This window comes from Melopsittacus undulatus, chromosome 11 (genome assembly GCF_012275295.1).
Source record: "Melopsittacus undulatus isolate bMelUnd1 chromosome 11, bMelUnd1.mat.Z, whole genome shotgun sequence".
NCBI lineage: Eukaryota > Metazoa > Chordata > Aves > Psittaciformes > Psittaculidae > Melopsittacus > Melopsittacus undulatus.
This window is the reverse complement of record NC_047537.1, coordinates 4,057,463-4,071,846: the sequence shown is the minus strand read 5'-3', so window position 1 is coordinate 4,071,846 and position 14,384 is coordinate 4,057,463. Positions and strand designations below refer to the sequence as shown.

The window sequence follows — 14,384 nt, the reverse complement described above, 5'->3', positions numbered from 1 at the left end:
GGAACTGCAAGTTAGGGCCACTAGGGAAATAATGACGCAGTGTGCCTACATGAATAATACAAGGGAGTACTGAAAAGATAAGTCAATCGATTGAACTGACTGTTCAGTCTGTATCTCTTTTCAAAGTGTTTACAAGAAGCTGACACAAACCAACAACAGGTTAGAGATGCCAAGTTATGAGGAATCTGAAAAAAATAGTACAGGAAAAATGACAGGTACAGGAACAAGGCCTTAAATTTTGCCGTAATCAAAGACACTTCTGAAATGCAGTGCTCTTGTAAATGCTGTCCTCTTGATGTCTTCCGGAAAGACACACTTATATTTTCAGATGTTAGTAATGCACAAAACTTCTGCAAGTCAGAGATCCTAGACAGTGTATAGCTTAAAATCCTTCATCAGATCCAATTTTTTTTAAATATGAAATTAAGTGAACCATACCTTCTCTCTACAGTGTTCTGCAGGTGCACAACATGCTACATTAGTGCTTGGCAGACAGAAGGAGCTCCAGATAAAGAAAGTAATTGTTCACACTCACCTAAATATGGAATAGTAGGAACCATTTTTAAGCTTCTGATGTACTCTCGTGTCCTTTTATAATTATCTTCCTTAGAGAGTAGATAGTCTAACTTCTCAAAGGTGGTCTTGTCTTTACGATTCAAAAGCTAGAGAAAAAAAATGAAAGAGCATAAAATTTTAAGATGAATCCACACAAAAGAAAACAAATAATAAAATTTGTTGAATCCCACACAGTAAATGAAAGCACTGTCAAGTTAGGATTAAACTCATCATTATTAATGCTTCTGTATTTGTAATAGGTCTTTATTCTTCCTTTCTGGCAATGTATTAATTTTTATTAATAGACACATGATTTGGATAATGGGATACTGATACACACTCTGTAAGAGGGTCTTCTAAGATTACTTATCAACAACAGTTCTCTCAAGTATATAAACAGTGGCTTCTAGACCAGATAGGCCATATTAATGTATTTTGGTACTGCAAAACCAGGACTTATAAAGAATCTTCCAGAAATGCAATCTGACAGTTCAGAAGAACTCAGAAAACTTCAGAACTCAAACAGGACCAAAAAGACAAAGGTGAAGGAATAACTTACAGCCCAGGTTTTGGTCAGTCTGAAGATGGGTGCACTTTGCAGTGCTGACACCACAGACATAAGAGAATGAAGGTTATTCAGTTCCAGAAGCTTCTGAAAAAAGGGAATAATAGCTTTTAGCACATAGAAAAGGGAAGCAGAATTGATTAATCTCAAAATTGCATTAATAAAATACAAAGTTTTACTTGATGACTGCAGACAACACTAAGCAAAGGTACAAGATTAATTACATTGAACTCGACAGTTTTATTTAATCAAATAAAACCAATAGATGTCATACCCATCTTATTCATGTGGCACAACACAGCAAATGTGCTAAAATAAAATGTTAGCCTCTGTAATCCAACAACAGTTCACAGGAGCATGCAGAAACAAACAAAAAGGAAGCAAGATTTTGAATGATAGTACCAAAAGCTTGCACTTACTTTAGCTATTTTCACAAAATGGCTCAGTATTTCTGCCCTTATTTTTAAGGTCTGTGCTGTTAATATTTCTCGTACAACCCAAAAACTGACCTATAAAGTAAACACATGTAACAAAAATATTCTTAAGTTTTAATTCATAGGAGTTGATCTACTTAACTTTATACTCAAAGACAACTGTCAAACAGTACCTGTTCATCACAGCAATCAAGTCATTTACCTGGTTAAACCTCCTAGTAAAGGCAACGATATTTGGAGCGAGGATATGTTTTTCTTTCTTATTCCATCCACAGCTTGCTAGTTCCTAGGAAACACATTCAAAAATTGCCTTACAAATCCATAATGTTTAAAAACATTTTCTAAAACAAGTGTAAAAACTGATACACAACAGAAACAGCTATCAGCGGATTAGTAAAATCGATTTCATGACTAGTCTAAGCAAACACTTCTGTGTTTTTCTGATGTATATAAATGATGTGATTTGTGTGTTCCCTGATACTAGAAAAAATAGGCATTAATATTCAAATACAGAAAGACTCAGCAATCAGCCACAGCTGATGTCTCTGAAGTTTCATTCTGTATTGATTATTTCAGTCCAGGGTTCCCTCATATAAGCAACTCAGCAGACACAGGATAAAGACGTTGTTAGTACATAACCTTACCTGGTTCAAAACTGAAGCTAAAGCTAAGCATATCAATAAGCAAAATTAGTAGGAGTTAAAGAGTACAAAATTCAGCAGTGCAACTAGAGGTAGTAACCTAGCTATTGTTCCTGAATGTCATCTTCATTATTACAATTAGTAAAACTTCCATGCATACACTACAGCCAGAAAGAAAATGTAAATTTTCCAACAGTTATTTCAGGCAGTTGCAAACATATTTAGACAGTCTGGCTCTTTTTAACTACAGATTCAAGTTATCACCTATCTATACAGTCTTTATATTCAGATGTGACAAAAGGGAGATACATATATACTGGAAATGAGTTCTCCATAACACCAGTTCTAAGTCACTCTTCTGTTTTTAGAACCACAAATTTCAGTTTTAATCAAAATGTTCAACATTTCCAAATGTATGCTATTAACTTTCAATGCCTTCACATGAAAAGGCAGAGACAGCCAAAGAGAATTCTGCCTCTGAAAAGCACTTTGTACATTCTGATAAACAGAGCACACTCTTGAGATGTGGAGGTCTGCATGTTCCCATGTGAGCATCAGGGAAAGCATTTCCCGTTCCAAGCGTATTTGGTATCCCAATGTTCCAGCATTTAAGCTTTCTGCAGATAAAAATGCCAATTCACATCTGTCAAGACGCAGATCCTCCACGTGATCTTGTCTTAAGAGTCTGGAAATCACATGCTGATGTGGAAAAATCTCAGTCACTCTAATAGGGACAGCAGAATTTACATTTATCAGAAAAATGGAAGAGGTCAGTAACCTAAGGATATTAAGGAGTTGCTAAAGGGCTAGTGAGCAACAATGGAAAATCCTGTGCATGGTAAAATCATTTGACCAGGTTTAACATTTGGACTGAACAGGAAGATTGATAAGAGTAAGTGATCCAACATGCCCCTGCTGAATTTTTTTCTAATACTGCTAAAATGTACTGCGTTCTAGAATTACACTTCATCTTTTTGTATGGAAGGATGCAGGCAATTTCCTCAATGCACACAGCCACAAGAAGCTTTCTAATCAAGCGTGCAAGAAAACTCTGAAGCTTGTGGAGTTTGCAGTTTACAGAACTTTGAAATAACAAACCAAAACAGAACAAACCCTAAAAGTTACCTCGAAATGTAAGCATAGTTATTTCTGCTGGAGAACAAAGAGTTGTTAATCTTATCAAATTCTTGGAAAGGAACATGCAGATGGGTTTTTTAGTAACAGCTCAATCAAGAAGCAGGAAAGCACCTCAGTAACTGCTTGTGTGTGAAGTAAGTCTTGGCAACCAGAACTCCAAAATCTTAAGTCTTTGCATCCATGCATAAGCTCATGTTAAAGACTAAAACCTGAAGAAAAACAATATAATATTCTTCCCCCAGACACAAAGTTCAGCAACAGGTTAACTCCCTAAAGCAGACAGCCCAACAGTTACTGACTAATGAGCTTCTTCCATGCAATACAGGAAGGAAGACTGAGAAGGCAGAGTTCTGGTGGAAAATGGCAGACAACCATCTGCAAATGAACAGTGCAAGAGACAGCAGGTATCTACATGAAACCCTGCAGGCCTCAGTGGGGTAGTTTATTAAAGGGTATCCACACTTATGGACACAGAAGAATGAGTACATCAACTTGATTTAAAAGGCTACAAGGCCTCAAACAAATGCAGTTACAGACTATAAATAAATATTTGATCTGAAGGGAAAATTTTAACCTTCTTAGTTTAATAGTTTACCTAATAACAAGAGGCAGGGAGATAACACAAACACAGACTGTATCTTGCTTTAAAACCTAGTCTCACAGTTGGCAGAACTTCACAATAGAAACAGATGTTTATTTTTGGCAAACAAACAAGTTATATTGGTAACTGCAGTAACACAAAAGGCAGAAAATACAACTAAAAACTAATAGATACTTAGTCACAGACCTGTGTTCTAGCAGAAGCTGAAAATACAACACTGGGTTTTTTCTGACTATTTCTCACTAAATTACATCTACCTGCCAACCAGAGTAGCACTTCAGGAAATTTCAGTCCCAGAAAGCAAAATGAAGCAATGACAAATGGAAAGAAGAACAGCAAATCAGTATTTTGTTTTGCTATGAAATTTTATGGCACAGATATTTCATAGCAGTTAAAGCAAGTGCAAAACCTACCTCAGGTTGTATAGCTTTAAATACTGGCATATCCATCAATGTAATCTGGCTCTGCAATAAAGATAAGTAATGTAATATGAAGAGCTAATAATCACATATTTACATCTGTCTTTTAGTAACTACAAACTACAGATTCTCTTTTTTCCCATAGATCAGAACTGGCCAGACTCCAGTCTGGCTTCCCCTGTCCAGGCTGACACATCACAGCAGAAACTCCACCATCCTGAGGGGCTACATGTCATTATGTTCTCTTACATCTACCAGCTGTAACTAAGTGAAAGACTGCTGCAGGTACTGCAAACCAGGAGGTAAAACTTAAGTTTGAAAGTCTTTTTGTTACATAATAAAGGGCTCAAACACTAATGGCAGGAAGGTTTATTTCCTTTCACACAGAAAGCATCATACGTTTTACATTCACTAGGCTGGAAGACAATAAAGCATTATGATGTGTTAATTAGTTATGACTGGAATATGCCTTAAAGGGGTCATACACACATTTTCAGCCACTGATGAGTTCGTCCTGATGAGGCAATGTAACACTTTTTCAATGCAAATGGTTTTGAAAAAACAGCATTTATAGAACATTTTTAGCATCTGAGTGATAAAATATTTGAAATGCTTCAGTGACTGAATGACACTGTGTATTTGGAAGTTAAGTTTATGTTTAACCAATAGGCTACACTGTGAGTGTATAAACATACATAGCTTTTACCTTTGTAATTTACATGATTTAATATGTAAAAGAAACTGGAAAAACCCACTTCTTTGGATCTTTCCTCAGCAAAGCTTCTCTGATACCCATTTTGTTAGGCTAAGCCCAAAACAGCAAAAACTTGCTAAACCCCTCTCAAACTGGACCTTTGATCCCACTAATGAAGAATTATAACTATCTATTTAAATGTAATTTTAATACGATTCAATCAAAATCACCAAAAAGGCAAAAGCAAAATTCAGTAGCAGTGACAAGCCAATGGTCTTTCTGTTGTATATGTGATCACCACCAGGGACTTTCTCCTCTGCTCCTTCTAAATTTCATAAAGGAACACAACACACTAAATTTGGAAATGACCTTAACTTGGCACCATTCCCTTCCCTAAATATTTATATTCAATACAGAGATCCCATCTTCAATAGCTCTCTGTCCTGATGTCCAGTGACCAAACTGTACTAACTACAGTAAATCTAGACCAGTGGCTATTTTCCTTCTCTCCAACTGAACTGCTTCAAGTTATCTGAAGCATTCAGACTACTAGAATCTTGAGTAATAAGAAATGATATGTGGAATTCACTGGCTGCTGTTATTTATTGAAAACAGAAATGATCTGTTGCTGTGTGTGGAACAGAAGCAGTAAACATCACTTGAGCTGTCAACAAAAAAAGAGAATCACAGCAAACCAAGTAAATGGTTTTAATGCAACACAGGGAAAACAGCTACTCTGGCTAAGAAAGCCTTGGTGTTAAAAGTTTGTGTGCCCATGCTAAAGTCAACATCACTTTTTTTATGAACAGGTATTATATAAACTTACACCAAATGAAAGAAACATCACTTTGATGCCCAGAATATTAATGAGAACACTGAACAAACTTCAGTAGCTTTCACCCTCACTCCTCCATGGTGCTAAGCAAGTTAACCTATAACTTAAAAACAAAGGGGCAAGCACAAGAAGTGTACTGGACTTCTGCCTTACGTGCAGTTCTGCTTTTGATTTAGTGCTGAAAACTTGTTATTAAGGAATAAGAATTGTTTCCTCTCCACAAGCTTCTTTCCTGCTTTTAAGAAACTAATTTTTCCTGAGAAACTGATGTTTATCATCAAAAGATGAGTATTTGTGGTTTCAATTTTATATATATTTGTAAATACATTTATATACGTGAAAAAGGGATCAGGCTGTGGATAACTAACATCTTTAAACCTACGCTAAGGTCTTCAAAAACACTAGAAAAAAGTTAAATGGCTTTATACAGAAAAATATATCTGGTCAGGCCCAGTACTGAATTATTAAACCCCAATACATGTTTATTTTGTTGAAGTTCATATAATCAGAAATTGGTTTTCAAGAACAGTGGAAGATCATTCAAAAGATTTTTATTTTAGGAAAAACATTTTATGTATTTTTTAATATCCTGCGAGCCCTGAATATTATACAAGCTTAAATGCAAAAACCATTTCTACTTACTGCGAACTCCTCAGGAGTTACTTTCAACACATCAAATACAACTGCATCGTAGCTTTTATTGGCATAGTCTGAACTCCGCCCTTCCAGAGAATCTGAGCTGCTACTACCCTACAAAGAGAAAGTATTTGGCTTATCTGCAGAATAATAAATTTCATGTCAAATTCAGAAAATAAATACATGTAAAAATATTAAGAAATGACAAGAAAATAAGAACTTCGAAAAGCTTCAGGCACTGAGTTATAAAATTTAGTTTACATGGTTCATCAATGTTTCCAACTTACTTTCCTCTGCAAAAAATACAGTGGCATTTGATTTTAGTAAGTTCTCAGTTTTAGAAAGCCATTTTTAAAATCATGGACTAGGTAAAAAGCGCCGTCACACAAAAGGAAGCATGTTGGAATCTTGAAGATTCATCTCAAATAGAAATTGCAAAATTAGATATGCAAGGTAAAGAGCAGCTAGATCCCAATCATGCTGCTCTATCCATAACATAATAAAAAATGAAAAACATGTCACATCCTGAAATTCAACCCAGTGTGAGCTGCAGACTACTTTAGTATAGTATGGTGTGTGTCTTGCCTTAAAAGTTAGTGCCTTGCATTCCTTTTGAAGCTTCCCTCATTGGGCTCCAATGCAGGCACTTGAGGTTCATTTTCATTTCTTCAAGGATGTGATTTAATAATAATAGCATTATTTTTCTCTTTTTTATCTTAAAACTACATTCTGAATAAAAACTTAGGCACGTAAAGTCTTCAGCCCTTACACCTCACTGAGGTTATTTGTTTGCTAGGAGAACACTGTTTTCAAAACAAGATGTTTTGGTATCCTAACTAATTGTGACTTGTAATTCTCACTTAAAACTGACTTGGTAGCAAGGAAAATAAGTTGATAAATGAGATCTGATTATTCTTCTTTCCCTAAAAAGCATCTGGAGAACTACTAATTAGGAAGCCTTACATTTGTACTTGGCAAAACCAAGAAGAGAATAAAGGGGAGCTAGATTCAAAATGTCATCTTGAGAGAATGAAAAGCTGTTTCTGTCAGCCTGAGGGCATTTATACTATGCTTGAGAAAATAATCCTCTGCAAAGCACAGCTGTATTATGTACTTTTTATTTTGCTATAAGACTTTTAAAGATCAGCTCGCTACTGAAGCAGCTGATTTGTTTCATGAAAATCAGGACAACTGCTTTGACAGGATTAAGTTCTGTGTGCAAAAGGCATAACTACGATGGAAAAACTTGCTTCACACAGCTCTTCAGCTGTCTGAAGAGATGAAAGGTTTCAAGCAGGGAAGAATTTCAACAAAATGTTGCCTTTTTTAAAAAGCAAAAAAGTACCTTTAATCAAACATACACTTTACTGGGCAAGTTTTACTGTAGCTGATTTATAATACTTCATCATAATATTACATGAAAGAAAGAAACCAGAAAAACTCGGTAGGGAAACTAATTCTGAACAGTCTTCAATTGGCTGTCAGCTGTGCACAGCAGCTCAACATCAAATTAGATAACTTTTGGAAGCAGCACAACAGAGCTGCCTGGTCTTCAAAAAACAAACCAACTGGAATATTTCTGACTGGCTCTGTTTAGATGGTATGTTACATTGCTCCTAGCGTATCAGTAATAAAAGGCTGCTGTTAAGTCACAGAGTAACAGGTCAAAAATGCTATTTCAGAGTAATCCAAATGAGTAGCCATCATCAACAACAATAAAACAAATTAGTTGTGAACACTGAGAACCATGGAGTGGTGTCAAAAACTACACCCATTGTAAGAAAAAGGACTAACATGACTAGTAGTGGAAGGTGCTTCTGTGAAAGCTGAAACAAGTCAACATGTTAATTTTGATACAGGACCTCACAAGACTAAGTAAAGAACTGTACCTCTGGAGTGGCGGAGGTGACCATCACATTGGCCATGAGCTCATTCCTTTTATACATGCTCTCCCCAGGATGCAGGAAGTTTCAGCTCAGCCCGCACTGGTGAGACAACATGATGAATACAGAATTCCTGCAAAGCAATAGAGCAATTTATGAGGATAAATAAATAAAATTTAAGAACACCTAACAATACAAGAAATTTCATTGTCCTTTCTTAGAGAAAAGGACTTCAGACATAAGACAATCTTAGGAGCTAGAATCCCTCTTATCTCTCAGGTACCAACTGTGAAAGAGTGGAAATATTAACTTACTGAAAATACAGTTGCTTCCTCACTTTTTCCTGCTCTTCACTTGAAATAGTCTCAAAACTGGGGATTTGAGTCCTAATATACCTTCCTAATGTGCAAATCCTATTTGCAGCTGCTTAGATCTCAACTAGTATCTATACAGATGCACCTGAAAAAGCATTTTAAGTCAGGCCCCAAGGAACAGTTTTACAAAGAAGAGAACTGGCCAACATCATCCTTAGCTGGAAGGATGAATCTCAAAGATCTCTGCTAATCCAGCAACAGCACTGTCTGAGGTGAAGCTTTTTCCAAACTGGATTAAGCAGACAGAGGCAGTTCCAAATTGGCTTCAAGTATGTGATGCACCTCAAGCTTCCTCCAGAACCCAAAAGACTGGACTGCAAAAAATTCAAGTATGTGGCACCATGAAAAAGCTGCCTCTATCCACTTGGATCAAATAACCTGTTCCAGAATCTCTGAGCATTTAACGAACACACAGAAATATAAAGTGTTTAATGAAAACTACTGTTGATTACAACAGTGATGCTCATATCTGAGAGAACCATTCAATCTTGAAATAAAGCACAAGTAATTCTGAGACAGTATATTCCTCACTATTGAACAAAGGGAAGCATTCAATATTTCTAAATTTTTATCTCCTTGCTATCAGGAAATCAGTTTTCACTTTCTTGGACACATGTCACTATACACTAAATGATATACACTGTATGGACATAGGTGGATACATATTTGCAAACCTATGTTGCATCTCATTCAGCTGAGAATAAAAATAACCTCTTATTTTACTCCCTCGATAAAGATGAGGTCTTCACCCTACCCGTCACTTCCATAAGGCCTCACATGACAAAACAACTCTCCCCGCAATCTTATGGGCATACATTAAACAGATCAGCAACTTTATTTCAAATACTGCCAGAATCTCCTCAGTTAAACTTGTCAAGAAGCAATTTCCTTTATCTTGTGTCTTGATAAGATTAACTCATATTTTGAGTACTAACAGACTGCAAATTATTTCTAAGGTCTGGAGTTGCTCCCGTTAATAGTCCTTAGAGATACTGAAGTGGAAAGTAATTTTCATGATGTAATTTCTTTAAAACGTGGCATTTACATCAAGGCCACAAAAATACACTCGTCTCCTCCTTCTCCGCCTTTCTAACTCGGCTTTCCAGAGTGCGGGGGCTCAAAAATGCTCTGAAAAGGGAAAGAAAAATCCCATATGTGATCTTGTATCCTGACCAAACTCAGTTTTACTCCAAGTTTTAACATTCAATAAACCAGAGAGACAGAAGTGCTTTAATCTCTGAAACAAAAAGCAATGACATACTTTTACCTTTCAACACCCAGTACATACAAAAAACTGCAAGATACTTTCATTCTAAAATGGACCAAAATAGATACTTTCTTTTTCCCAAAAAAAAAGTTTTAAATATAACACAAGCATTAAAAATGCACTGCTTTATCCTGTGTGCATGGCTGCTCCAAGATTCACATCTCCTATGGAAAAAAGTTCCTTGGTTTGCTACCTTGAGGAAAGGCATAGGGAGCAATTATGCTTCTAACTTAAGTCCAAGTAGTTTTTATTCTACTGAAATCACCCAGTCATCTGAAGTATTCCTGCACTTGCTATCACAGAAGGTATTATTCTGCAAATGAAGTACCAATGAAGCTACTACTAAGCATGTTGTAACAAAAGGCTGTCAGTCTTTATGCAGAAAGATATTAAAAATAATACCAAAAAGCTACTCCCCCATACTGACATGTTGGCAATTAAAGGTGAAAAGTCACAAAAATGACATGATTTCTTTTCACTGCTTTTGCAACTTGCTCTTTCAAGCTGATCAGGTTAATCATTAAAATCATGCCTTATACAAACAGTGCTAAAAAAAATATCAAACCAAAGAAAATCCCTTATCTGTTTGTAGAGAAGGTTCACAGGTATATTGCAGTAGATCTCATTCATAGATTGCCAGAAGCAAAGTGGATGCAAACATACATACCACCAGAGGTTGTCTGTTCTTCTTTGCCAGTTTAACAAACCCATTTAGATATGTAGTTCTCACTGAAGCAAGAGTGAAGACAGTGCAAGAACAACTGAAAAGAAAAAACAGAAACCACTACCATCAAAACTGAGCACAAAACTAATTCCTGTAGCCATTATTTTACCAGCATTTGTAAAATTTTGGCATTTATGGCACATAAGTGACATTCTTTATAAGCGGAAATGCAATTTTACATTTCTGTTAGTAACATGCATGTAATCCAGTTACAATAACCGTAAGTTCATTCTCATTTCTAGTTACCCAACTCACAAGAAAGTCACTAAAAGGCTCTTAAACACAGACATCACCTCTGACCAAGGAAGTCCCTGTGCCCTAACTTGCAGGAGTCAAGTGGGGAAGTTACTAACTGTTCACACTGCTCTCAACAAACATGAGAATAACCATTTAAGCACCCACTGATAACTAGTGTCCTTACTGATTTTCTTGCAGGAGGAAAAAATACTGAGCTAGATGGGCTTTCAATCAGACCTGGTACTGCTCCTCAGAGGATATGCTTTCCAGAATGTGGTATCTAACATTAGAATGATTGTCAGCAACTGAGATAAGAGAATAAAGAATACTGGAAGAATGTTGCTTTCTACCTCCAGCAAGACCAACAATACACTATCTCACTTCACTGACAATTGCCATAACCTAAGGACACATTTACAATACACCATACAGAGTTTCATATCAATTCTGAATTGTTCTTCGCCATTACACTTATTTTCCTCTTTCTTCATTCCAAAACTATTTCTCCAGATGTTTACCATTAAAACATTTCTTTCCTTAATGAACCATGGACAAAGTCCATATTCAGATGCTGTGGGCGTAGAGTACAGATGAGAATGTGAACACAGTTAGCATATTGGAAAAGGAAAATGGGGTTGTATTATGAAAACAGGATGAAAGAATAATGTGGCTACACATATGCCCCCCTCTGCTTGCATTCAGCCACTGATGTGAAACTTTTATCTACATCACATCCAGCTTCAGCACAGAGGCTCATAAGGGGGAACAAGTCCCACTTTCTTGTGTTAACTGCTAAGTAAAAAGGCAATTAGCATCAAGGTATCCAAAACTATGCATTGCTTGTTCTCCATATTCCACTAAGTTTATTTGGTTTAATAGCATCATTTTAATATTTAGAACAGAAGAAAATGTAAATTTTCAAAATCCTTCTGAGTCTGAGGCATTACAGCTGTTCTGTCATTGCAGTGAAAGAGCAACTCACTCTGGAAGGATTTCTAGAAGATAATTTCTTTAAATCTTTCAAAGCAGCAGCTGGCACATGCTATATGGATACTTGATACCTAGAGAAAAGTTGATGTACAAATGTCAAAAGCTCTGAGCAACACTAGTATAAGACCATTTTATTCCTGACAGCATCCCCTCACAAACGCTTAGTACATTCAAACATTACAACACACCTTCACTTTCCTCAGTGCCCCTGTCCAGTCAAGTATCACCTCTCAAACCCCATTTCTCATCCCTCATGTGCGATTCGTGCAAAGTGGAGGAAAAAGACCACATCTCCTATAGCAAAGGCAGAAATTATCCTTTTGAACCCCACTTCCTTCAGAAAATAGCAGTGCTCATCTGCCACTCTGAGTCCTTTCTTGACATACACTGCATGCACAAAGGCATATGTGAGACTGGACAGCCGTGTTGCCTAAATAGTCACAATGCTTTCTATGAAAAGGCTCTTTTCATTTCAAAAGTCCTTTTGAAGTAGTTCAACACTAGACCTTGGTAGCCATTTTGTACAACAGGAAAACTGAAATCTTCAAAAGCCTGGATTTAAATAGTAATTGTCAACAGTTTAGTAAGAAAAAAGCAATTAGGCTGTAGACTATTAAAAAGCCATTACATTTATACAACTAAAGATCCTTCTGAATAAAAACTGTCTTGCATATTTTCAGTATCCATTTCACCAGAAATTGCCTAATACATTTCATTATGCTTAGGCAACAGTACCACCTATAGATAAAATAGGCCATGAACAGTTTAATAGTTTCACACACATTCCTTTCTGAGAAACTTCTTTCTTTATTGGGTGAATAATAATGAAAACGTAATGGAATAATTTATCATTTTCTATATAAAGCCCTATAAAGGGATGTGACAAGATCCAATGACAATACACCTTTTGAAGGGAAACAGAACTCCAAAGTTCAATGCAGCAGCTTGTACCATTCTCTGTTATACTACCAGCACAAAGACAGAAGTTGAGCAGAACTAACAAAGTTAGTGTGTCCCAGACTTATGATCACTAGACCTGTCAATCTTCAGTGGACTGAAATAGGATTTTGACCAAAGCCATAACAAATATCATTAAGGGGCTGTGGATTAACTACATGTTAACCCCACTGATTTAACCACCCAAAAAATGAAATCACCAAAATAAATATTCCTCCATAATATGCATCCCTCCTGAGCAAACGGGCTGAAAAACTGATTCTTGCAGCAATAAGCTGCCAATCAATCAAGTCTTACTCACAAAAAAGAAGATTCAAGGTCTTACAGGCCTGTGTGCACAATCCAGAATGAAAAGGCTCTTCATAGTCCTCCTAAACTGTCAAAATCTATTTCAAAATTATTAAATATCTCACAGGATCCTTAGTTGCCAAAACCATGGAAGAGCAGAAGGCTGACAATGCAAGTTTGAATGTGATCTACTTTTATCCCAATTATGTCCCATACCTTTACTATATCCACTAACAACTGAGTTCACCCTAATGACCATTTATTATATTTACAAGCTAACTAATAAGTGTTCTATTCTCATCTCCCTATTCAGCTACTTCTACCATAATGTACTGTATCAACAAGTTATGACACAATTAACACTACTTGCATAAGGAAAAGAAGCATATTAAAGTGCTATTTACATAGTTTTAGAACACGGTTCCAGCGTTCCACTAGGTGGCAGCGACTCTTAACTTACTACAGGCCTGTTCTCAAAATGTCTTAAATCCTTTGTTTTAATATGCATTCATACCTCAGAAAAGAACCGGTATTCACCTTTGATAGATTAAGAAATTAAACTGAAAAACAAGTGCTTTCTAGGTCTTAGGGGTTTATGCAATTACTCTGAGAGCCTATTTTACAGCACCTCTTAGAAAAACAATGTTGCTTCTTTTCCTCCAGTAAGTAAGAACAATATAAAAAGCCAAGACAAAAATAAAGAATGCCTTAATTGAAGACAAATGGATGAAAAAAAAATTCCCTTTTCCTTCCCTTCCTGTTTTTTCATTGAACTAATGCTGAGCACTGTGGTGGTAGAAGTTGATTTACAATAGTCCAGAAATCGGGAAACCAAAGCAAAAGCTTTGATAATTATTCATTTCATCCAACAAAATAATGGTTGCTATCAAGAACCAACCAGTTCTTCAGGTCAGTAGCTAGAAAATTGATGAGTGAGGGACTTTTGAGCACTTGATGAAGCCTATTTTGGATATTCTTGATAAAGGAGGCAAATTCTAAGAAACTGAAAGATTAATATATAAAATGAGGGGAAAAGGGAGAAAGCACTGCTGCATAACACCAGAGGGAACAAAGCGAAAAATATTTCTAAGTTCACAAGAGTAACAAAGCAATAATTGTCCTTAAGAAAGAACAAATAATACAATAA

General features: G+C 36.2%; 1 protein-coding gene across 2 annotated transcripts in view; it reads right to left on the bottom strand.

The window, feature by feature from the left end:
- The window catches only part of RALGPS1 (Ral GEF with PH domain and SH3 binding motif 1), a 76,975-nt gene that overhangs the window by 57,834 nt on the left and 4,757 nt on the right, over positions 1 to 14,384 (bottom strand). For both annotated transcript variants that reach the window (XM_034067329.1, XM_034067330.1), the window contains exons 3-10: positions 10,709 to 10,802; positions 8,407 to 8,533; positions 6,524 to 6,631; positions 4,347 to 4,397; positions 1,757 to 1,840; positions 1,540 to 1,629; positions 1,115 to 1,207; positions 536 to 662 (exon numbers count right to left, since the gene is read on the bottom strand). In XM_034067329.1, coding sequence (XP_033923220.1) covers positions 536 to 662; positions 1,115 to 1,207; positions 1,540 to 1,629; positions 1,757 to 1,840; positions 4,347 to 4,397; positions 6,524 to 6,631; positions 8,407 to 8,463 — 610 coding nt within the window. In that variant the 5' untranslated portion in view covers positions 8,464 to 8,533; positions 10,709 to 10,802. The remainder of the gene's footprint in view (positions 1 to 535; positions 663 to 1,114; positions 1,208 to 1,539; positions 1,630 to 1,756; positions 1,841 to 4,346; positions 4,398 to 6,523; positions 6,632 to 8,406; positions 8,534 to 10,708; positions 10,803 to 14,384) is intronic.